Source organism: Cucurbita maxima, unplaced genomic scaffold (assembly GCF_002738345.1).
Source record: "Cucurbita maxima cultivar Rimu unplaced genomic scaffold, Cmax_1.0 Cma_Scf00013, whole genome shotgun sequence".
Taxonomy (NCBI): Eukaryota; Viridiplantae; Streptophyta; class Magnoliopsida; order Cucurbitales; family Cucurbitaceae; genus Cucurbita; species Cucurbita maxima.
Window position 1 is genome coordinate 273,378 of NW_019272029.1, and position 24,289 is coordinate 297,666.

At 37.1% G+C, this 24,289-nt stretch overlaps 5 protein-coding genes and 2 non-coding genes across 14 annotated transcripts; 4 read left to right on the top strand and 3 right to left on the bottom strand.

The window, feature by feature from the left end:
• Window positions 1-2,975: 2,975 nt before the first annotated feature.
• LOC111488492 (glutathione gamma-glutamylcysteinyltransferase 3-like) lies at window positions 2,976-6,172 on the top strand. Of its 2 annotated transcripts, none has more exons than XM_023136247.1 (8): window positions 2,976-3,234; window positions 3,304-3,460; window positions 3,865-4,103; window positions 4,699-4,862; window positions 4,936-4,987; window positions 5,121-5,348; window positions 5,425-5,907; window positions 5,986-6,172. In XM_023136247.1, the coding sequence occupies exons 1-8, from the start codon at window positions 3,160-3,162 to the stop codon at window positions 6,040-6,042; spliced, it is 1,455 nt and encodes a 484-aa protein (XP_022992015.1). In that variant the 5' UTR covers window positions 2,976-3,159; the 3' UTR covers window positions 6,043-6,172. The 2 variants fall into 2 exon arrangements, with proteins under 2 accessions (XP_022992015.1, XP_022992016.1); XM_023136248.1 differs by having other exon boundaries at window positions 3,154-3,234; window positions 3,287-3,460.
• Window positions 6,173-6,287: 115 nt separating this feature from the next.
• LOC111488496 (succinate--CoA ligase [ADP-forming] subunit beta, mitochondrial-like) lies at window positions 6,288-9,184 on the bottom strand. Of its 6 annotated transcripts, none has more exons than XR_002719211.1 (6): window positions 8,876-9,184; window positions 8,575-8,684; window positions 7,687-7,781; window positions 7,465-7,529; window positions 6,810-6,884; window positions 6,288-6,716 (listed from the first exon to the last, which is right to left on the bottom strand). XR_002719211.1 is itself a non-coding variant. In XM_023136252.1 (3 exons), the coding sequence occupies exons 1-3, from the start codon at window positions 8,975-8,977 to the stop codon at window positions 7,701-7,703; spliced, it is 276 nt and encodes a 91-aa protein (XP_022992020.1). In that variant the 5' UTR covers window positions 8,978-9,174; the 3' UTR covers window positions 7,536-7,700. The 6 variants fall into 6 exon arrangements, 2 of the variants coding, with proteins under 2 accessions (XP_022992020.1, XP_022992019.1); XR_002719208.1 differs by having other exon boundaries at window positions 7,671-7,781; window positions 8,876-9,171; XR_002719209.1 differs by having other exon boundaries at window positions 6,805-6,884; window positions 7,671-7,781; window positions 8,876-9,171.
• Window positions 9,185-13,527: 4,343 nt separating this feature from the next.
• TRNAM-CAU lies at window positions 13,528-13,612 on the top strand. The gene is given in 2 exon segments: window positions 13,528-13,565; window positions 13,577-13,612. It is a non-coding gene; the product is annotated as a tRNA-Met (tRNA).
• A 67-nt stretch (window positions 13,613-13,679) lies between these two features.
• TRNAM-CAU lies at window positions 13,680-13,764 on the top strand. The gene is given in 2 exon segments: window positions 13,680-13,717; window positions 13,729-13,764. It is a non-coding gene; the product is annotated as a tRNA-Met (tRNA).
• A 126-nt stretch (window positions 13,765-13,890) lies between these two features.
• LOC111488494 lies at window positions 13,891-16,048 on the top strand. Its single transcript, XM_023136249.1, has 4 exons — window positions 13,891-14,196; window positions 14,332-14,420; window positions 14,589-15,414; window positions 15,544-16,048. Exons 1-4 carry the CDS (start codon window positions 14,098-14,100, stop codon window positions 15,625-15,627), a joined length of 1,098 nt encoding a protein of 365 aa, XP_022992017.1. The 5' UTR covers window positions 13,891-14,097; the 3' UTR covers window positions 15,628-16,048.
• Window positions 16,049-16,136: 88 nt separating this feature from the next.
• On the bottom strand, window positions 16,137-20,959 carry LOC111488491 (cellulose synthase A catalytic subunit 4 [UDP-forming]). The gene is made up of 12 exons (XM_023136246.1): window positions 20,839-20,959; window positions 20,551-20,746; window positions 20,347-20,465; window positions 20,192-20,261; window positions 19,961-20,114; window positions 18,797-19,409; window positions 18,574-18,711; window positions 18,350-18,475; window positions 18,046-18,258; window positions 17,408-17,923; window positions 16,952-17,302; window positions 16,137-16,869 (listed from the first exon to the last, which is right to left on the bottom strand). Exons 1-12 carry the CDS (start codon window positions 20,887-20,889, stop codon window positions 16,288-16,290), a joined length of 3,129 nt encoding a protein of 1,042 aa, XP_022992014.1. The 5' UTR covers window positions 20,890-20,959; the 3' UTR covers window positions 16,137-16,287.
• A 702-nt stretch (window positions 20,960-21,661) lies between these two features.
• On the bottom strand, window positions 21,662-24,223 carry LOC111488238 (60S ribosomal protein L23). Of its 2 annotated transcripts, XM_023135934.1 has the most exons (5): window positions 24,110-24,223; window positions 23,697-23,981; window positions 22,675-22,716; window positions 22,082-22,188; window positions 21,662-21,914 (listed from the first exon to the last, which is right to left on the bottom strand). In XM_023135934.1, exons 1-4 carry the CDS (start codon window positions 24,120-24,122, stop codon window positions 22,106-22,108), a joined length of 423 nt encoding a protein of 140 aa, XP_022991702.1. In that variant the 5' UTR covers window positions 24,123-24,223; the 3' UTR covers window positions 21,662-21,914; window positions 22,082-22,105. The 2 variants fall into 2 exon arrangements, with proteins under 2 accessions (XP_022991702.1, XP_022991701.1); XM_023135933.1 differs by having other exon boundaries at window positions 21,671-22,188.
• Between the last annotated feature and the right edge of the window lie 66 nt (window positions 24,224-24,289).

Genomic DNA, 24,289 nt, shown 5'->3' on the forward strand with positions numbered 1-24,289 from the left:
GCTATGTATTTGTGCCTGACCATCTACGTAGCAAGTTTGACAAGAAAGCAGTCAAGTGTGTATTTGTTGGATACGACAATCAAAGAAAAGGATGGAGGTGCTGTGATCCAACAAGTGGAAAATACTATACATCAAGAGATGTAGTTTTTGATGAAGCATCTACATGGTGGTCCTCGGAGAAGAAAGTCTTATCAGATTCAAACATTGAAGAAATTCTACAACAGAAGCTGGGGGAGCAAACTACACAAATTCAATCAAATTTCGATGCATCTGAAAGTCCAAGCGACATTGATATTGACAAGCAGGAGGTGACTCAATCAAGCGAATCTGATAAAAATGAAACAACACATCAACAACTTAGGCGATCAAATAGAATCCGAAGGCCAAATCCTAAGTATGCAAATGCAGCTATTGTAGAAGATAGAGTTTACGAACCAGAGACATATGAAGAAGCATCACAAAACTCGGTTTGGCAGAAAGCGATGGAGGAAGAAATTATAGCCTTGGAGCATAATCAAACTTGGGAACTAGTGCCAAGACTAGGAGATATCAAACCCGTCTCTTGCAAGTGGGTCTATAAAATAAAGCGTCGACCGGATGGATCAATCGAGAGATACAAGGCTCGACTCGTGGCTCGAGGATTTTCTCAACAATATGGACTAGATTATGATGAAACATTCAGTCCAGTGGCAAAGATTACTACCGTACGAGTTCTGCTAGCACTCGCAGCAAGTAAAGATTGGAAACTGTGGCAAATGGATGTGAAGAATGCCTTCTTGCACGGAGAGCTAGACAGGGAGATTTATATGAACCAACCAAAGGGATTTGAGAGTGCAGCTAATCCTAATTATGTATGCAAGCTTAGAAAAGCTCTTTATGGACTGAAACAAGCACCGAGAGCTTGGTATGGTAAGATTGCTGAATTTCTTACCCAAAGTGGTTATTCAGTTGCGCATGCAGACTCAAGCCTATTCATCAAAGAAAGAGAAGGAAATTTGACAATTGTGTTGGTCTACGTGGACGATTTGATTATCACCGGGGACGATGAAAGAGAAATTTATCAAACAAGAGAAAATTTATCAATACGCTTTCAGATGAAAGAGCTAGGAGAGCTTAAACACTTCTTAGGCCTAGAAGTTGATCGCACAGATGAAGGACTGTTTCTCTGCCAACAAAAGTATACCAGAGACATGCTTCAGAAGTTCAACATGTTAGAGTGCAAGCAAGTTTCAACACCGATGGAGATAAATGCCAAGATTTGTGCACATGAAGGCAAAGAGTTGAACGATGAAACAACGTACCGACAACTAGTAGGTAGTCTTATCTACCTAACTTTAACTCGACCTGATATCTCGTATGCAGTTGGGGTTATGAGTCGATACATGCAAAGTCCAAAGAAGCCTCATCTGGATGCAGCTCGACGGATCTTGAGATATATCAAAGGTACAATCGACTATGGTCTTTTGTACAAAAGAAGCAAAGACTGCAAGCTAGTTGGATACTGTGATGCTGACTATGCAGGAGACCACGATACTCGGAGGTCAACCACTGGGTATGTGTTCAAGTTTGGTTCGGGAACAATTTCTTGGTGTAGCAAGAGACAACCAACAGTATCATTATCAACTACAGAAGCAGAGTATAGAGCAGCGGCTGGAGCAGCCCAGGAAAGTACATGGCTAAAACTCTTGATGGAAGATTTGCACCAGAAAATTGACTATCCAATATCACTTCTTTGCGACAACCAATCTGCGATTCGCCTTGCAGAAAATCCAGTGTTTCATGCTAGAACAAAGCATGTGGAGGTGCACTACCATTTCATTAGAGAGAAGGTCCTAAAGGAAGAAATTGAGATGCAGCAGATCAAGACAGATGACCAAGTGGCAGACTTGTTTACAAAAGGGTTGAATACTAGCAAACATGAGAGCTTTCGCTGTCAGCTCAACATGATGCAGCGAATGAGGACTAGTGCTGAGGGGGAGTGTTGAAATATCATCACTAGCCCAATAGAGTCAAGCCCAATAATTGTACTAGCCCAATAGAGTCAAGCCTAATTGTACGAGCCCAGTATATTTATTTTAGTAGAGATTTTAGGAGAAAGAGATGTAGATATTTTAGGAGAAAGATTCAATTTGTTAGGTCTAGATTCAAATCGGTTAGGTCTAGATTTAGATTGGTTAAATATAGATTGTTTACTCTTAGTATAAATACCCCCACCCTACCTAGGTTATTCATCCAAGAAATCTAAAAACAATAAAAAGCAGAAGTATTCTACAGAGTGTCTTGTATTCTCTTCTCGATTGGTCTTAATAAAGAGAGCGAGTGTTTCCCACAGTGAGTTGTGTTCAACATCCATATGGGGTCCAATTTTGACAATGTTGGCAGGTACTAATTTATTTCTGTAGATTATTTTTCCTGTGTATAAATTAAACTAGTTTGTCATTGAGATTGAGTTGGCCCAATTCAATGAAAAAATTAACTTAATTGTTTCGATTAATCTTTAAAATTAAGACGTCTGCAAATGTCGAACTTTCTTATAAATAAATAATAGTTATGTAATTCAATAATTTTATACTTAATAAAATAATTTATTTAATTTTCATTCATAAATAAATATTTGATAATATATCTTAAATATTAGGTTTTTAATTTTAATTAACAGTTAACCTTACTAATTATCTTCAAATAAATGAATTTATCAAATTTTAAAAATTAAATACCATGGTTATCAAACTTGATAGACTACGGGCAAAAAATTTGTCCTCCTTGAGAAACTATTTTGATTAAAATACCACATCTTGTATTTTAATTTTATTTCATTTTTAATAAATTTTAAATTTGGTTCGTATAATTTCAAATTTAGAGCATTAGAATATATACAAAAGCAAAAATTATATTTTAATTAGTTTTTTTCAAACAGAAAAAGGCGGGCCCACCGGTAATAAGCCCACTCTTAAATTTGATTCAAAAAGAATAAAAAATCTCGAATCTGTCGTCTTCGCTTTCTGATCTGTTCATGGTGAAAAGAAAATGGGAATAACAAATGGAAGAAAACAGGAGGCTTCCATGAAGAGTATCCAAATTCTAATCGAGCCTCTTCCAGTTTCTTCCCCCATAGATTGCTTACGGAATTACCCAAGTTGACGATCTTTCTCTTCCACAATGGCCGTCGCCGGATTTTATCGCAGAGTTCTTCCCTCTCCTCCGGCTATAGATTTTTCTTCTTCCGATGGAAAGGTGCTTTCATCACCTCAGATCTTTTTTTTTTTTTTTTTTTTACTAACTTTAGCTGTATGAATCTTGCAGCGTCTGTTTACTGAGGCGCTTGGAGATGGAACCATGGAAGGGTTTTTCAAGTTGATTTCTTACTACCAAACGCAATCGGAACCTGCTTTTTGTGGACTTGCCACCCTTGCCGTTGTCCTCAATGCTCTTTCTATTGATCCTGGTAGAAAATGGAAAGGTCAGTCCAAATTCGATACTTATTTTCCGTTATTAATCGAGAGCCCATTTTTCATTGGATCTGCTACTAGCAATACTATCAATCGATGAATTACAATCCCATACCAATTTTGTAGTATCCGCTTCAGTATCTTGTATGCATATATCGACCAATGCATTGATATTTCTTTTCAGTCATTCTAATACTATGCTGGAAGTCCCTTTTCCAGTTTGGAGAACGTTCGCAATTTCAGTTCCAAACAGGATTATTTGGTGCCCTGGCTATTTTTTGCTAATTGGATAGGACAAAACTGTTCTCTGTCAATGAGCAATATTTAGACGCAAGAAAAGAGAAGATTTGGATATACCTTCATAGCAACAGGACTCATGTAAGTTTGATGAAACGATTGTTCTTGTTTTCTTCAGGTCCGTGGAGATGGTTTGATGACACTATGCTGGACTGCTGTGAACCTTTAGCAAAGATCAAAACTGATGGTATCACATTTGGCAAGGTTGCTTGTTTGGCTCGCTGCAATGGTGCTAAAGTGGTAGCTTTTAGGGCAAATGAAAGCACCATCGACGATTTTCGCAAGTATGTCGTGTCATGTTCATCTTCTGAGGATTGTCATGTGATCACTTCCTACCATAGAGGAGCTTTTAAGCAGGTATATCGAAGTATATATCTTCACCAATGGTCTTACTATATGTCCTCAAAATTAGCGGTAGTAACTGGAAGAGGTGTATAGTTTTGTAAATCTAAACCAATGAGCCGAACTTTAATATATATATATATAAGAAAATACTAATGTAAGAGCCCTAGTCCACTTGTAGTAGATATTGTCCTCTTTGAGCTTTCCCTTCAATGTCTACCAAGGAGAGTGAGGTTTCTACACCCTTATAAGGAATGTTTTGTTCTCCTCTCCAACTAATGTGGGATCTCACAATCCATCCATTTTGGAGGCTAGCGTCGCTAGCACATCGCTTGGTGTTTGGCTTTGATACCATTTGTAACAACTCAAACCCACCACTAATAAATATTGTCCTCTCTGGGCTTTCCCTTCTAGACTTCCCCTCAAGGTTTTATAATGTGTTTGCTAGGTAGAGGCTTCCATACGCTTATAAGGAATGTTTCGTTCTCCTCTTCAATTGATGTGGGATCTCATAGTTAATTTTTAACATTCCAAAGAAGAAGTGGTGTATTTGATCACTTGTCATAGAAGTTAATTTGAGGCTTGTCTTTAACATAATAATTGGTTTCAGACAGGAAGTGGTCATTTTTCACCAATTGGGGGTTATCATACTGGAAAAGATATGGTTCTCATCTTGGATGTTGCGCGTTTCAAGTATCCTCCTCACTGGGTTCCACTTACCCTACTGTGGGATGCCATGAACACAATTGACAGTGCAACAGGACTACCAAGAGGGTAAACCCACATTCTCATTTCTCTTGCTTATTTGTGGAGTAGGTTCTGTTCTGAAGCTTTCTTTTTAACGCAGGTACATGATTTTATCAAAGCTTCCCAGGGGACCGTCTATTCTTTACACTCTGGTACATCTTTTTCATAAACTTCAAAGTTGATTGATAAGTCTCTAAACTTCAAAGTGTATGTTTTTAGGTCTTCTCGTCTATGTACGTGTTAAGAATTAATATTGAACACTGGTCGTAAATTTGTTTTGTGCAGAGTTGTCAGCATGACGGATGGAATAACGTTATAAAATACTTAACAGAAGAAATTCCTCAACTTTTGAAAACAGAAGATGTGAAAGATGTAGGGGAATTACTTTCTGTAGTATTTAAAATGCCACCTCCAAATCTCAGACAATTTATCAAGTGGGTTGCAGAAGTCCGGGAGCAAGAGGATGGCAATGTAAAATTAAATGCAGAGGAGAGAGGAAGACTAGCAGTCAAGGTTGTAATCTAGAGCTTGCTTCTGTTATTTTTCTTGCTATGACTTGTTTTATGAGGTTTAAGTATGGGAATCTCAGGAAGAGATATTGGAACAACTCCGAGCGACTGAACTCTTCAAACATGTCAAACAATGGTTGGCATCTGAGACACTATGCAAAGGCTTGACATCTTCGTTTGACAAAGATGAATTACATGCAATTGCTTTAAGTGTTTGTTCTCAAGGGGCAGAAACTTTAGGTGGGAAACGATGCTCGGCTGATCGAAGTTGCTGCAAAACCGATATCCATCTTCTGAATGGTGAAAATGAGAAGGCAGCAGTGGTGGTGTCAGGGAGCGTTGTTAGTAATGTTAGTACTAAACAAGGGGTAGTAGATATGTTGGTACCTTTGTGTAAAACAGATGAGTGTTGTTGTGAGTGGCCATCTGTTGTTGATGTTCTAACCATATTGTTGCTATCACTGCCCCAACATATTTGGTCCACCGTTAAAGAAGAGAAGCTGTTGGCAGACATTAACACACTTGTTGCAGAAAAGAACCTTTCTGCTTCGCTTCAGGATGAGGTAATCCAGCTTTGAGCTTCTTTGTTTCCTTTCTGCTTTGGTTGAAAAAAAAAAGTATATCCATATTATTCCTTGCAGGTTCTGCACTTGAGACAACAAATGCACCTTCTTATGACTGATCTCGGCTCTCAATAATCTTCCTCATCTTCTTCATATTTCATTCTTCGGTAATGTTGAGAATTTATATTTTATTGTCTGGTTGAATTTTCATCTCATTTCTTGTATAAAACTAGCTGCTGATGAAGTTTGTGTTAGTATTGCGCTATATTTATTCCCCCAAGGCTGGCATTGTAGTAATGGTCAATGCTCCAACGAGATAACCATTTTATGTTATCTTGTGGAAACAATCAGATGTTAATGGATCGGCTGCATTCATGGTGGGAAAATCAAATTTTGAAATAACATATTATTAGATAATCTGGGAGGTTACAGATTCAACCACTAAAACTCGTGCATCTCAGCAAAAAAAAGCTACTCATTATTATTAAAATTTTGGCTTCTTTCGTTTTGCGGCAAACAAGGTACTCAATATTTTCTAAATTATATTATTATTGTTAAATATTTACCTGCCCTTCATGTGCATTTTCATGCATTCTCCTATAAACAATGACAAAAACCACACCTCTCCAGCATCCTCCTGCTTTTTCTATCATCAAACTTCAGCTTAGCATCAGCAGCAACCAGCTGATTATCACCACCTTCGCAGCGTCTTCGTCTGTAATTCCTTGGAAAACATCAATACGTACCTTCCAAACAACAAACAACAAACAAATGGATGACATCAAAACATCGCTCCTTGCTTGCCAACACTGCCAAACAACCAAAAACATTGCAATAACAACCTTTATTTTATTTTTAAACAAACCAAGTATAGGCACGCATTGTAATAGAACATACTGGACCGGCAGTTTTACGATCCAGAGTGATAGTTAAGTACATTTCGTTGATAAGTGACAACTTCTCACACAGAGATAAACCTGCATTTAGATATACAAAGAAAAAGAAGGAAATCAAATTAATTCAGTCATTAAAACATCAATAAGGGTCATAAGTATAATAAATAAAAGGCTTAGCCAATGGGTTCAATATGAGGTGGTGACCACGTTACTTAGGATTTAATCTCCGATCAGTTTGCTTGGCACCCAAATGTTGTAGGTTCAAGCGGATTCTCTCGTGAGATTAGTCTAGATGCATGCAAGTTGACCCAAAAATAGCTTTAGAAAGTCTAGTTCGATGCTTAAATAATAGGGTCTTTGTCAACTCCAAGGTGAATTTGCTCAATGAACGCCCACAAAAACTATAGAGAAAGGCAACATTCCACTTGCTCACAAAGTGAATTCAACCAATGCAAAATCTTCTTCCAACTTGTTGAGTCAAAAAATTGAGCCATGAGGAGCTAATGCTATACAGTATTAGAACCTTGGCAATGTTTCAAAAAAAACAACGGAGGAGGAAGAACAGAATCCATAAAATCTATTACATCTAGATTCACACATTCAGGAAGATTGTGCATAAAGGAACTCGAGCGACTACGCAGGGTCAAAAGACATATGTTACCTTACTGACAACTTTGCCCTGAGGACCAGTTTGTTTAGTGACAAGTATCTGCCCATGCATCTTACCTGCACACAGAATAGGAAAAAATGGGGAAGGATTTTATTTCATGATCCTAGTTCCAAGAATTCAGGAGTAACCATCTATGTACAACAAAACACTGCTGGTTTTTTTTTGGTAGAACTTGAATATTCAAAAGCGCATCCTACCAGCAAGCTCTTCAACCTGTTCCACGTTCACTATGTGTACTCCACCTTTAAGCCGCTTTTGAATGTTCCCAAACCTCTTCCACCAGCCAAAATTTGACTCTTAACGACCAACTGCACAACATCAAATTTTGTATAATGATTCTCATAACTGCCCAAGTTTTTGCCATGGGCGCGTTAGCATTATTGTGAGAACCCACATTGGTTGGAGACACAATCCCACCTTGGTTGGGGAGGAGAACAAAACAACTTTTATAAGGATGTGAAAACCTTTGCCTAGTAGACGTATTTTAAAGCCTTGAGGGGAAGCCCGAAAGGAAAAGCCCAAAAAGGACAATATCTGCTATCCGTGGACTTGGGTCATTACAAATGGTATCAGAGCTAGACACCGGCCGATATGCCAACTAGGAGGCTGTTTCCCGAAGGGGGTAGACACGAGACAGCGTGCCAGTAAGGACGTTGGGCCCCGAAGGGGTGGATTTGGTGGGGTTCCACATCGATTGGAGAAAGGAACGAGTGCCAGTGAGGACGCTGGACCACGAAGGGGGTGAATTGTAAGAACTCATATCGATCGGAGAAATTAACGAGTGTCAGTGAGGACGCTGGTCCACGAAGGGGGTGGATTGTGAGAACCCACATTGGTTGGGGACACAATCCCACATTGGTTGGGAGGAGAAAGAAACACCATTTATAAAGGTGTGCGGAAACCTTTCCCTAGCATACTCGTTTTAAAGCCTTGAGGGGAAACCCAAAAGGGAAGAGGACTCTGCTGCCGGGCTTGGGCAGGTACAATTACCGATGCCCAATTTCTAAACAAAAATGCCATCCAAAATCATACTGCAACTGTAATGATTCCTACTTCTTCAGAATTTGCAAGCGCCCAAAGAAAGAAACGCCCCATGCTTACCTCTTTCGCATCAGGAAAACCAATTTGAACTGCGTTTTTTGCTTCATCAACAGAAGAAATATCAATACCCTTAGGCACATTGATCCCATATTTTTCATCAACTCAGCCCCCTGATCTCCACAGTAAAAACAACAACAAAAACAAAGTTCGTGGGCAAAATGAAAATTCTCTCGCGGATTTTAAATCAAATACAAGAAGCCGCCAAAAACAAAAATTACCCAAATGTTATGACGGCTAAACATGTCCAGAAATCAAAATCCAGTATATGCGCATAGTTAAACAAAGTATTAGAAAAAAGAACCTGATACTCATGGACGTTAAGACGGCGGAGCTGTTGCTGCTGCCATTTGCCTGCCACAGAAAGAGATCGAGAGACGATCTTGTTGAGCAACCCTCTCACCATGACGTGTATGATAGAACGATCGATACAATCTGCAGAAAATGATGGTAGCAGAAGGAAATTTATGGCCTTTTTATGGCGGAGGCAGAGAATGATCGTTCCAGCGAGGGAGAAGAAGAAGCGAATTCTTCTTTTCTTCTTCTTCTTTATTTAAAATTTTTAATATACGTTAATATTTAGTTAATTACTATTACGTCTTTTAAAATTAGGGTTTAGGGTAAGTAAAAAAATAAAAAGATATAAATGGACTCTTTACATAAATAAAATATAATTTAAAAATAATTTATGTCATTTAATTTTTTTAAAAAAATACTTTCATAAGTATTGTCAATATCCACCTGCACCATCCACCTACGTCATTCATGATGTTTTAACACAAATTTGAAAACTTTTAAAATATAAACCCATCCGTCCAACTTAATATATACGGTGGAATCAAATTGATTTTGACTTAAAGCATTAGATCGCGTGTCTCGGTTAAGAGAAGTCATGAAAAGAACGAGTTCAAAATCGCGATCAATTCCTTTTCAAATCTTACGGCGAGTCCTTCCTGAATGTCATAAATGACCTCCGAATAGGAAGAATCCTAGAACAAAATTAGAGGTAGCTATCCAACTTCTAGGAGACATAATTGACTGCATTAATTTCAATAGCTACGCCACCACGAAATTTAAAGAACCTAAAGGAGCAAATGTAATATATTACTCGAAACCTCGTTCCTACCAAGGTTGTATGTCTTTTTTCAGTCTACTCAAGTCCAAACTATTAGGACATCTTAGTGGTTCTGACCAAGGAGCACACATATTCCAAAAATGACTTTTCCGATCGGAGAATGTATTGTATATTTGCCTAAACCAGTAGCTCCTTAACGGATCCAACATTAGCTCGTCTCGAACTAAAAAAGTAAATGCTCGAGCTTGAGAAGTTTCAAGTCCAATCGGCCCATAAAACTCACTCGAATAAGGAGTAAGTTAATAATTTGCATCTAAATTATACCAAACAAACTTATTTATATGTTTTTTTAGAATATATGACTTAGCATACGAGTATTTTAAATAAATGTAATATTCTTTTTCTTTTTTTTTTTTAACAGAAAAAATAGTTAAAATATTTTAAATGAAATACATTTTTTATACAATTTTGATAAAATAAAAACATATAATTAACTAATCTATATTAATTATACCTACGAAAAAAATATTTGCGACTCAAATAAATGTAATATTCCTTTTTTTTTTTTTTTTTACAGAAAAATCGTTAAAAATCCAGATTTACTACCATACATATTATTCTACTCTATATTAACCAATTTTTTAATAAAATACATCAGTCAAATAAAGGTTAATTAGTGGTATTGTATAATAAGTAAGTAAATACATTAAATTAAAATTGAAAATAATAATAATAATAAAACAAACTTAAAGATTTGGTTTACAAAATAATTATTCAAAAGAGATTGATTACTTAATAGTAATAAAAATAAATTACTCATCCAACAAATTTGTAAGAAAAATATTGTTATTATTTTTTTATTAACATGTAAATTATATTAAAAAAATATATATATATTGTAAATTCCAAGCCACAAACCTAGATTTAATATTCATTTATCTAAATTCACAAAATTTCAAAATCTATTTTATTGTAATAATATAAAAATGGTATTAGCATAATTAATTAATTAAACTATTTTAGCTATTTTATTTCAAAGTTAATGGTCTTATAAAGTAATATTATTAAAAAAAAAAAATTAACTTTATTACCATATGCATTTCTTAAATTAAGAAAGTTTTGGTAATACAAAAATTTATATATTTGTACACAATTTAGTAAATACTCTAAAATATTTTCATTTATTCTATCAAATAACTAGTGGAAGAAAATTGAGTGGACAAAATAATATATATTAATTAAATAATTCATATATAAATAAACTTTTATTTTTACGAATTCTAAATTCACCCATAAATTACACTTCGAATAAATAAATTATGCAATTGGAATGGATTTAATTTTTATAATTAAATTGAAAAGAGAGGACAAAATATTGGCGGATTACATTAAGATAAAAGGGAAATTAATTTTCTCAATTCTTATTTAAAATTCAGGTGGTCCCCCTAAAAAAAATGGTCCACAGCACGCCACATGTTACACAGATAGGGTTAAGAAAAGGGGAAAAAATTAAAATATAATCATAGGTTTAGCAAGCGAGCTAGCTGGGTGGGATTGACAATACCTTGAAAGTGGGCCCCACCGTGTTTCAACAAATTAGCTACCTCCACGTAGGACTGGTAATTCTTGGGATGCAGCTCGGCTTGGCGTTTCTCGGAGGGGTCAGGTGGTGAAGCCGCCATAGACACATCCGGATGATCCCAAGCTTGGCCAAAGAGGGTGCCTTTGGTGAAGAACTCGTGAGCTAAGTAGCCGGCTAGGAGGTGGTTGGATTGAGGCGGTGTCGGCTTCGATACTTTAGCTGTGAATGACAGTTGGTGGGCCTCATCATCAAAGCCCTTTCTCTCTTTCCTCTTATTGGGCCTGGAACTGGGCCCGTCTGAGGTCAGTAATCTACGAGGAGGTAAACGCATCGTTTTGGTGGTATTCATCCTGCCCCTCCCCCTTAACCCTCTAACCTAAACCTACTACTGCCAGTTCACGCCACGTCAGCAAAATATATTCTCTCAATCTCTACGTATTAATAATTATTTAAATAAAACGCCCCCCAGGCCAGCCTGATAAATTAATTTAATAATTTATAAGGGGCCTAAAATAAAAAACAAAATAAAATAAAATAAAATAACCCGATGAGGTGAAAATTGAGAGAACGGGAGACGAGGAGAAACCGAGAAACCAGTGGAACAGAAAGAGAGAGAGAGATTGAAAGATGCTCGTCTTTGAGAGGACGAGGCGGAGGAGGGAGGTTTTATTTATAGAACTTGGCCTATGGATTTACCCTTGGTAGTCAAGGAAACTACGAAAATGCCATGCGGAGTTAAATTACCAAACTACCCCATATTGGCAATTTTCCCTTTTTTCATGCCAAACGTACGGACTTATCTGTTTTTCAGAAAAGGAAGGGAACTAGATTCTTATTTATCGCTTCGCTATCATTTTGTTTTTTAGAAAAAACGCTCGCGTGTTAACAAATTTACTCAATTCTTCAATTATAAAATTTCACTAATTAAATTCTTCTAATCTTTAGTTTCAATCAAAATTATTTTAAAATTAAATAATTTATATATCATTGGCCAATCAAAATGAACGAACCAGATTTAATATCTCTAGTGTAGTTCTAGTCGTCTTTAAGCATATTAAGACAACAACAAACTAGCCTTAATAAGACTTTTCATACGTGTATGCCGTTTTACCTTCCTTTTACGGAAAAGCAATCTACGGTACCTACATAAGCACTTCTACTCTCACAGTCATATTTTTGCGTTCAAATACATGACGCTAATAATCTTAGCCATTTTAAAATAGATTTCATTCTACCAAGTCTACGGGAAAATGTTTATTTAACTATTAACTCAACTAAAAATATTGGTATAATTTATTTATTTGTTTTTAAAAACTTGGTGGTATTTTTATAAATGGATGGCTTAAATGGAAACTGAGCAGTGATTAAAGCTATTAATTTTTCTTAATAAATTGCTTTGAGTTATTTTTATTTCCATTCAAATAATAAATAATTAAATGGTGTGAAACCTTCTCTCTCCAAAACCAACTTACTTTTTTATTTATTTTTTATTTTTAGTTTTTTAAATCAAGGATAAGTTTCTATTTTCAAATATAAGGAAAATAGTTTTATTTATTTATATTATTGAAGAAAAATTATTTTAGATAATTGAAAGGTTCAAACATATTATATTAATTAATTTTTTTTTTTTTTTTTTTAATTTACAATTGTCAACTCAACAAACCATTTGTTTTATGAAAAAAAATAATTTATTAAAAATTATAAGTCAAAATTTTGACTTTTCATAATGATTTAATACTCTAATTTTTTCTAACATAATTTAATTTAAAACGGAAGGTCAATTAAGTAAATTTTGTAAGAATTACTTTGGGGCAAGTTTTAAAAAAGAAAACATGCATTTCTTTATACAAGTAATAACTATAAACTATTGTTATTTTTTCTTTAACCATAGTTTAGTCTTAATAAATTATTACATTTAGAATTAATATTTTTATATTATTTTATCTATTTAATATAAATTATTATTATCTATGGTTAATTTCTAATTATTTTGTACTTATTTAATTATTTTTAGTAATTAAATTAAACGGTTTTGTTATCCATATTACTTATATTACGTTTAATGAATGTTGAGGTAAAATATTTATTTAACAGATTAAAAAATCAATAAAAAGTATAAGATATTTAGGTATATATATATTCCGGCATTTAACCTCCCTATTAATTATTAATTTTTTTTCAAAGTCAAACGGTAATAATTAAATTATTAATTTTGGATCGACTTTTAAATTAATCTCTATTATTCCTATCGAATAACAAAATAGAAAGCAAAGTAAAAAAGTGCGAATCAAAAATCAAGGGGGTGGTGGCGCAGTTGGCTAGCGCGTAGGTCTCATAGCTTCTGAGTTATCCTGAGGTCGAGAGTTCGAGCCTCTCTCACCCCATTAATTATTTTTCCTTTTTTTCCTTTTTATTTTAAATTTTATAATTGTTGGACCTCTAATAACGAAAGGGGTGGTGGCGCAGTTGGCTAGCGCGTAGGTCTCATAGCTTCTGAGTAATCCTGAGGTCGAGAGTTCGAGCCTCTCTCACCCCAATAAATTAATTTTCCTTTTCTTGATTTATTTATTTATTTATTTTTTTGCAGGCTCCGGTTGTTAGACTTCCAATATGAATGATGCGATCCCCAACGGTCACTTAGAGTATAATACCAATTAATTTAAAATTAATCACACAAAACCGTAAGCTCTCAGCCCAAACTTCAAATTTGCAGACCACTTTTTCCCCTCTCCAACGAGAAGGAGAATCTTCCATGAAAATCCATTAGCCGAATCCTCTTCTTCTTCTTCTTCTTCTTCTTCCAAGCGATTACTGCGCATTTTTCTTCAAACAAATACACGTAGCTACAGGGTTTCTGAATTACAAAGCGATGGGTTGCTTTTTTGCTTGCTTTGGTTCATCCAAAGATCCCAAACGCCTCAAGAATCATCGCAAATCGCGGCATACAAACCATCGATCCACCATTCAGGTTAGCAATCTTCATCATTCATTTGAAAATTTTCGACAAAACCCTAGAAAGTCGGCAAGAATTTTCTTCTTTATGACTATTTTCTCCTCGTTCGTTTATCGCAATGAAACTAATTTGGATGTTGCTTTGTTGCAGAGGAATGAGATCCCTAAACCCGGACAATCTTCTCTTCACACGTTGCCTGTTGAATCTAACAAAAAATCCTTGCATCCAGTTGAAGCTGGGTTAGTACTTCAAATTCGGAATGTAATTTTTTTTTGTTTTGTTTTTTAGATGATACAAAAATGAATGAAACTTTTTTTGAAACCAAAGTTGGCATACTTTTGGGGTATGTTTCGATTTTGGTTTTTGGTTAGAAATGAGAATAATATGGCTTTTGATGATATGAATAGGCGTGATGGGTCATTGAACATCAGTACCACAGAGGAAGTAACTTCTATGAAACCCCATGAGCATGTTGTTTTACCCCAGGAAGATGTTGCTTCAGTTCATGGGATGAATCAGGACCTGGAGGAAGACAGTGTGGAAAAATCAAGCAAACCTGAATCTTCATCTGAAGATTTTGTTGTTCCTCTCAATCCCAACTTCAGATCATCTTTCCCTCCAGTTCATCGATACAGGAACTGTAAGGATAGTGATGATGAGGACGACGTTTTTGATAGTCTTCTTGGTAGAGATGAAAATGATGAATTTGGAATGGTTGAATCAATGAAGGAAAGTTCATCTGTGGCTGATAGCTCGATGAGTGTTTCCCGGCTTAACCCCACAAATGTGAGGCATAGGACTGCTTTTGTTTGTCCGGTACTGAAACCAGTTGAAAATCTCTCTCAATGGAATGCTGTGAAATCAAAGAGCGCGTTGCCGTCAACACCTCAGAAAGAGAATCTGGAGTTGGAACAAGAATCAACAGGCGAGGAGTTTCCATACAGTTCCAAGGCTAGTCAGGAACTGTGTGTTGATGCCAGCCTTTCTAACTGGTTGGCTTCATCAGAAGCATCACCAGTGAGTAAGATTACTGCAACAATGGCTTTAGAAGCCACTGTTACTCCAGTGAAAAGCAGCATGTTGCAAGGATCGAGCTCACAGAACAGCAGCCACAGTGAGTTGCCTGTAGTTCGAACTGTTGGTACATATAGGAGGCAGGGAGCGAGTGATAAGGACCGTGATTCGGCCTCTTCGTTTAAAGGAATACCAAATACAACCAGCAAGTATAGAGAGGTATAGATTTGAAGTCGTAATTTACGGTCTGTTTGGAATGACTTGTTAAACACATAAAATATTCTTCCAAACAGGCGCTTAGAAAGTGGAGGGACTGAAATAAGTTGTTATTTTTTGTTGTGGGTGCAGGATAAGACAGTGAATTGGCACTCTACACCATTTGAAACAAGGTTGGAGAGAGCTTTGAATAGTAGAGGGGTTGCTAAAGCTTGAAGCTGGTGGAGCTCTGTTATTTGAATTTTTGAGAGGTAACAGAAAATTACCAATTCTTCCGTACAAACTAGAGCTTTGAACTCTGAAGCAGTCGCCAATTGTTTGATTTTCTTCTGTTTGGTTGTGTAAAGTGTGCTTATACTTGTTTGTTTGTAAATCAATTGTTACCGGTTTGTTTTTCTTCTATTTGGTTGTGTAGAGCCTATATATACTTTTATTGATTTGTTTGTAAATCAATTTGTCCACTGTTTGTTTTAACCTGCTGGACTGTATTCCTAAAACCTACAACAAGCTGCCACTTATGCCAACTACATTTTCAAATGTAATTTTAGTGTGTTTTTACATGAAATTAAGCTATTTTGGACTCTGGAGCTAGAATTTCAAGTTGTAGTATGTTTTTGAATCAATGATGATCGAATTAGAAAAGAACTGTCGTTTCATTTTCTCCATTCAACTCCCTGAGAATGCCATAACAGAAAGCTTGGGAGATGATGTATTGCATTACTAGCTTTACTAAATTGCTGTAGTGAAGTTCATTCTGTTCTTGTGTATTCATTCAAACAATAAAGGCTACAAGAATGTATCTCAAAACTTCAAACATTTGAACACAACTGAGGCAACCCAACAAAAAGAAGTGAAAAAAGGAGCATTGGAGAATGACTAGCAATCGACTCCACATTGTTTGAGGACTGGACCAGTTTGCTTGGGCAGGAAGGGATCAATTCGCACCCAAACCAGTGAGAAAATGGATGCAAGAAGCACGGACCAAAGGACTACAATGGTGGGCGTCCTGTTTTGTCTTCCCATCAGACCCTTGAGGAAAGGATAGAGATGAACAATGACCCAGAAAGCAAAAAATAGCTTTCCAAATAGAGGACCCCATGACCCGTAGCCATTGTTTATTGCATCAGAAACTCCAGCAACCACTCCCACCATGTTCAGGATTATGAGAGTGGTCGGCGGGATAAGGAGGGTTGTCCACTTGAAAAGATAGAGTTCTCCAAACTCGGTGTCGTCGGCTGCTTTTGCTGTAACTGTAAAGTTGGTGTCTACACCACCAAGGACCTTGAGCAGGCCTTGGAACACTGCAAAAAGATGTGCAGAGACACCACCAATCACCCAGAATTGCTCATTACGCCACAAGTCCTCAATACTCACTTCACTCCATCGAAGCTCCAGTACAGCCGTCGCAATGATGGAAAGAAATAGGGCCATGAACCAGACACTAGCTAAGTTCGTCAACTGCAGAAAATATATGCATAACTTAGTTGTTCTTTTGCTGATTGAGCAGAGATGCAACATAAAACAGTGTTGAATCACTTACAGTGGGGATAATGAATTTTCCAGTGAGAAGACAAACAGCAGGGATTGTGCAGTAAGCAAGTAATGGAATGGAAGTAAAAGGGTAAACAATAGTGTTGATGTAGGCAAGCCTCTCGAGCCATTTTAGCTTTCCTCCATAAGCATACCACAGCGGGCAGTGTCGACTGAGGAAGATTTCAACAGAACCCAATGCCCATCTCAGAACTTGGTGCAAACGATCCGAAAGATTTATCGGAGCTGAACCCTTAAAAGCTGGTCTCTGTGGCATGCAGTACACTGACTTCCATCCTCTACAATGCATCTTGAATCCTGTCAAAATATCCTCAGTGACCGAACCATAAATCCAACCTATCTGCAAAACAAATATATTTGTTTCACCAGGAAATGTTAGCTAAATTCACATGGAAGTTCCAAAACAGAACAACAAAAGCTAATTCCATCGGCCTCGACCACAAACCTCTTTTCCCCATTCTGTTTTCTCTTCATAACCACAGCTTATCACATGGATGGCTTCTTTGACGAGTGATGTGCTGTTCATCCCTTCTGGAAGACCTCCATCTTCCTTAAGAGTGGAAGCGATGAAAACAGGCGACTGTCCAAATCTTTTCTCGAAATTCTTTTGCGACATAAGTGATGACTTCTCCAACTCGTCGTAACCTTCAAATCCTTCTTCAATCTCTTCAAGATCAAAAACTGGTCCAGACCCTTTCCTTACATAACTCTTCCCCATCATTTTCTTCTTCCTTGAGAACAGGCCTCCAAGCAAACCTCTTTCTCCTTTCTTCTTCGTCTTTGACTTCCTTGAACCACCGCAGCAGCAGCAGAAACACCAGGAAGGCCAGCAATCGCATGTCATCTTTGGCCTTTTCTCAGAGACCGGTGGTTCATATCCATATAAAGCCTGCCTGTTGAAGACACATCCTGTGCCAACATAAACTGGGCCTTGTATTCCATCTAGTCCTCGCATGTTGATCTGCGAATGTAGTTGGTATCCACTCAATAATGAATTGTTTGCAGTTTTAATCAAGCACAAAGAAATGACTAATACGAAATAACTTCCAAAGAAATGAAAAATACGAAATAACTTCGACTTACATCAAAGAACACAATATTCCGATTAGCATATCTGTCGTGACGATCAATACCATCAAATCTTTGAGGAAACTGAATATAGCATAGTTTCTTTCCAAGCTGAGGGTCCATTAGAAAGCACATGGCTTCCCTTACAGCTTTGCTATTATTGACGTAGTGATCACAATCCAGATTTAAGATGAATGGTGCATTAGTGAGGACTGCAGAGACTCGAACCTGTCAAACCCACAACACAATAAGAACTTCCATGTCCATGTTCATAGCCTTACTTCAATCAATGATTTGATGCAGGAGAGGAGACACTTACCAGAGCATTCATAGCACCAGCTTTCTTGTGGTGCTGATATCCAGGGCGCTTCTCACGAGAAACATATACAAGACGAGGCAACTCTTTACCATCCACATCAAGTGCACCTTCACTTCCCAGATACACCTGCAAACCAAGAAACACGTTGGGATTTTTATTCGCATAGAAAAAGTAGGCATGGAATTTCTTTTCATACATAGAATAAATAAGTAAAAATGGTGGACCTGTATCATGCCAGGATGATCACGGGTGAGGTTTCCAGGCCATGGAGTGCCATCTTGCATAACCCATCCCTCTTCTGGTTTCTTCTGAGCCTTAGCCACCAACGCGTTGATCCTCACCTTGAACTCTTCGTATTCCCTCTGCCCCAAATCACCACAAATTCAATTTCAGTTTACACAAAATTGCATGCCATCAAACCATTAATCAAAGCAAATCAAACCTTACCTTCATTGCCCTCCTCTCCTTCACGAAACTGGGCAGCACCTTATCCTTCAAGTAATCCATCTTCTGTGAGAAGTAGAACTCCGGAGCCCTAGGCTCGACGCTGAACTTCTTGCAGAACGGAACCCATCTCCGAGCAAACTCCGCTGTCTCCGCCAGCGCGTCAAACAACAACATGGACGCTCCGTCATCCGACACGTAGCAGCTCACCTTGTCCACCGGATAGTCCACCGCCAGGATGGACAGCACCGTGTTGGCGGTTATGATGGGCGGCTCCTTGAGAGGGTCCACCGAGCTGACGAAGAAGTCGATCGGAGCCAGGCGGTTGGGCTCCCCATCCCGCTCGAACCGCATGGACAGCCGGTCCAGGTAGGTCTCCCGGTTGATGGGAGCCCATTTGGGGAACTGATCCAGAATCCAGGAGAAGCCGAACCAGATTTCGCATATGACAGAGATGAGCCACAAGGGGAAGGCGTCGTAGGCCGGAGTTAAGATCCGAAAGCGGAAGAAGAATGCAAGAATTACGAGGCGGAGGACTATGACTATCCGATATGGACTGATTTTGCTCGACGATATTGGAACCTTCCGCCATAGTGGTTGCCGGGCTTCTGCCAATCTGCAAGTGCCATTCTTTTCTAATTACCACCTAAATTTCCCATTTATTAATTTCATAGAAACAAAATATTATTTTAAAAGTTATAGAAACAAAATATTTAAATTAATGATATATTATGGTCAAGGTTAAATTATGTTTGAAAAAAAATGCTATTATTATTTCCATAGTATTTTGTAAATATTTTAAAACTAAGTACAAATAATTTAAAATTTTAGATAAAAATTTAGAACCCAAAATAAAAATAAAAATAGTTTTGACACATTCTTTTTTTTTTTTTTTTTGCAATTTAACCCAAAACTAACACCAAATTATGATTTTAACCCTTAAAATTTTAAATTTATGTTATTTATTTCTAATGATTAAATTTTCAAATTTATTTCTAATGAGTTCACAAATTTTATGATTAATAGATTATTAATGTATTTATTTTTAAAAAAAACAATGAATCTTATAACATAGAATTAAACTAGTTTGGTGTCGGGTTATATCTAATAGATCAGTTAATTTAAAAATTGAGAAACGGAACGGAACTCGGGTTTAGGCGGGCTTACAAGAAGTCATCTTCTAGGGGTTGATCATGGTTACTTTCATCATCTTTGTTCCCCAAACCTCTCTTCTCTTGCCTCACTTTCCACTTATCTATTCTCTCCTTCCATTCAGCATTTCCATAACTGTCCTTCTCGCCTTCCATCTCCTTCCCATTCACTGCGCAATTCCACAATCAAATCATGAACTCATTATCCAAATTATGAAACCACAAACGTAACCGGATTTCATCATACCACTGCCTGCAACTGAGAAGGAACTATGGACGTTTTGATGCCAATTCTTCTGGTTGTAGTTATCGTGTTCCTGCACGCCATAAAACCCACAATTGATGTTCAACTTCCTCTGTTTTTTTCTCTGCAAATCAATGCACCAACAAAGTCTACGTTACCGAAGGATTGGGCTGTTTTGATTCGAACTCATCATTACTGTGGTGTTTGATGGGGAATTCATCGTCGAAATCGTCTGCATCGTCAGCTTCTTCGTCGTCACCAATGACTCTAGGCGAGCCTGAGAAGAGTGTTCATCCAGAGTAAGTTTTTGAGTTTATTAGTGTAGTATGATCGAAGTGAAAGAAACGACGGTAATGTGTTACCTTTATGACGCTTGTAGCGAGTGTTGCATTGAGGACAACACTTGTTGCCTTCGCTCCTTTCGTACTCATAACAAGGACGACAAACAGGGAAATTACACACCAAACATGCCACAAATACTTTCCCATCATCTTTGAGTCCAATTTCGTCACCACAAACTCTACACGTTTTCATCGATGATGCAGGTCCACGGTGACTCTACACCCATCAAAACATATCACATTAAGTTCAAAGACCTGTTAAAAATATGATAGTATATAACAAGAAAACAAAAGGATGATATGTCTGACCTCATTGGCTACGTGGGGATAGTGTTGGGAACCGGTGACCAAACCGGCCATGTCTTTGGAGACGAATCAAAACTTAAAAGCGGACGTGAAGAAAGGAGAGAGTTGAGTTTGAGATAGGAAGGAAGAGGGGAAGAGTTGTATTAAAGGGTAAGAATGATATGAAAGGGAGCAGAAAAGGGAATGATACCAAACTGTGAGTTGGGAAGTCATTGGGTTGGGGTTGAGTTAAAAAGACTTCATGTTAGGTCCTGATAGGTAGCAGAGAGGGACAGTTTGGTTCAAAATTGCTTTGCTTTACCTTGCCTTCAATTCAAAGGCGCCTCTCTCCCTCTATATATATATCTATGTGTACTTCCCTACGCCATATGCCATTATATATATATATATATATATATACACAAGGCATATAATATTGAGATCTAATATAAACTATGCATCCATTCTAGAGATCATCTCCACTACTATAGCTCCTCTCTTCTCGAACATATGGTCAAATTGGTGCATTTGGAGTAATTTAAAGAAAAAACAAAAACAAGATCTCTTTTTCTATTTCTAGGAAGATTTTCTAGTTCACTTGGATTTTTTTTTTAATAAACACGATATCATCACTTGGGAGTGATTTTCTAGTTCACTAGATACTAATACAGCCGTAGATACGAGGCGAGTGATGAAATTAAACCAAGTATAACAAGTGATGGAAACTATAGGAGTGATTTTCTAGCATGAACATGTTAGCGTTACTATAATTATTCATTTAGGGGAACGACAAGCCATCCACCAATCAACTCTTATGAAAATGTCATCCAACCCAACCACAAAAACATGCTACCAATAAACTAATATTTCAACATTCTCATTAAAAGGAACCCTTTGGTTTCAAGTATTTCACGTTTCAATAAAACATTTGATCCAAGTTCTGTGGCAACGCAAGGGTGTGTTCATGCGTTGCTTGGCATTGAACAGTATCTTTAGTAACAGATGATTATTTGACCAACAAGAGCAGCCAAGCACAGCACCAAAACTTTAATATTTCTCCATCGTAATAAAACATGGGTACTCCGTATCTATAGCAAAAACTGCAAAAGTTCCCAAAACAGAAAGGAGCAAGCAAAGCAACAGCAATAAGACTTGAGCAATCCATTAGAATAAGAAACCTAAAAAATGAGCCTGCATCTGTCTAACAAAGCAGAGGCAAACCCAACCAAAAGAAGAATTAAGAAGAAAATCTAAAACATGGCACAACCTATAATTGCTTTGATTATCTGTTTCATACGATGGCATTAGCAGCACTTGCAATTCTTGGCCAAAGATCAGCGCATTCCTTTCCAATGGGGCCAGTAATAGCCGAACCTACAATCAAATACAGCATCGTTATAGATCTTCGTGACTACCCATGCCAGTGTCATCCTGTAAGAGAAAATTAGCGAAGGGGTGCTATCCAAACCGAAGTAGCCAGGTATAATCGAGCATCATTAGTTCTTTATTTAATAAACAAGTCGAGCCCTCACGTGGTGGGATCAATGTCCAAAATGAAAAATAAATTTAAATTAAACATAATCCCTAGGCAGGCTCATTGTTAAAAAATGAAGCTGACCTTATAAAACCAAGAATAATTAGGAATTGGTATTTCTCTTTTCTCCTTCACCTTCGTTCCATTCTAACTATTGTAATCTTCATTCCATTCTAACTATTGTTATCGTACCACAAACACGCATTTATAACATTCTATACTCGCAGGCCAGAAAGACACTACCCTTCAAGCTGACCCAAACACTTGCCGGTATAACATCAATTAATATTTTAGAAAATAAATAATAAATAATAAATAAACATTACCTTTCATCTCACCCTTGGGATTGACAATAACTCCAGCATTATCTGAAAAAAAAATTACAATGCATACATATAAGAAAAAACACAAGGATAAGCTATAGTGGTGGTAAGAAATTGACATCTGCAAAACCAGCATGATAAGTAATATAAATATGCATTTTAATCATTTTATTCACTGTTTCACAATCAATTGTCCATTTTCCTTCAAGGACAGGTAGAGGTGTAGCACTTCCCAGTCAAGATTCCAGATATAAAAATCTCATCAAAAGAGAAACAGAGACTCCAAATTACAAGGAAGGAATCTCATTTGAAGTCTTCTAGTTCTTGAAACTATGAAGTAGAAATATAAAAAAAGTAAGAAAATCAGCTAATAAAATTACATCAATTCAGATGCACTTTTTAAATTAAGAGAATGTTAAAAGGGAATTAAGTACTATGACGAACGAACTACTTCTAATTCTGAATCATGTCAAATTTCGAAAGACAAAGAACTGTTGCTGAATGCAGACAAAGAGCAGAAGCCTTCGCAATTAAGTCCACAATATGACCAATCAAAGTTCCAATTTAGCAGCAACCTTTTCTCATACGCCCAGACAAATCAGTAAACTAATCTTTTTACAACCTTACAAGTTCCAATTTAGCAAATACACACTATCTAGAAGTACACGAGAACATATAACACAATGTAGTTGTAAAATGGCACTTCAACATACGCAGTTGTTCATCAATGAAATTAACAACCAGAAAAGTATATTTCGAAAAAGGCAGCTTTTTTCAAACTAAGAAGAAAACATGAACAACCATAGAGAAAGATTAAATTAAAATGCTGCAAGTTAAACCTACAAACTACACAATAAAACCAATAATTAATATCCCCAATACTTAAATTTCAACAGTCATAATTTCCCACCCAAGTAAGGAAAACGCGTTCTCCTCCATCCAATTTACCGCTGCCTAATGGAGTAAAAGAACACCAAACAAAAGCTCTAAAAAAAAAATAAGAAAAGGATGGATATAGGCAAAACCTTCGAAATACATGAAGACACCGTCCTTTCGGCGCCATGGCTTGCGCTGCCTAACAATGACAGCAGGCAGGACCTTCTTCCTGAGATCAGGCTTTCCCTTCTTGACGGTGGCCATAACCATGTCACCAACACATGCGGATGGCAATCTATTGAGGCGGCCCTTGATCCCTTTCACTGAAATGATGTAGAGATTCTTAGCTCCTGTGTTGTCGGCACAGTTGACAGTAGCAGCCACTGGAAGACCCAGTGACATCCGAAACTTGTTACCAGCGGATCCTCCCCTTCCTGTGGTAGCAATTAAATTAGTTCCAGCATAGGCATTAAACAGAACGAAGAAGAATAACATCAAATTAAATTCAGTTCGATCAATGAGACAACATGCGGAAACAAGGAGTAATGAAGGAGAAGAGTACCTCGCTTCGACATTGCTGATGGACTTCAGCGTTTCTCCGGCGGCCGCTAGCACAGATGTATCACCATTAGTTTACATATATATATATATATGCATGGAGATCTAGGGTTTTGGGTGCCGCCAAAGGTGCTCATATTTACATAAATACCCCCACTAACTACCACTTTTAGCATAAATGCCC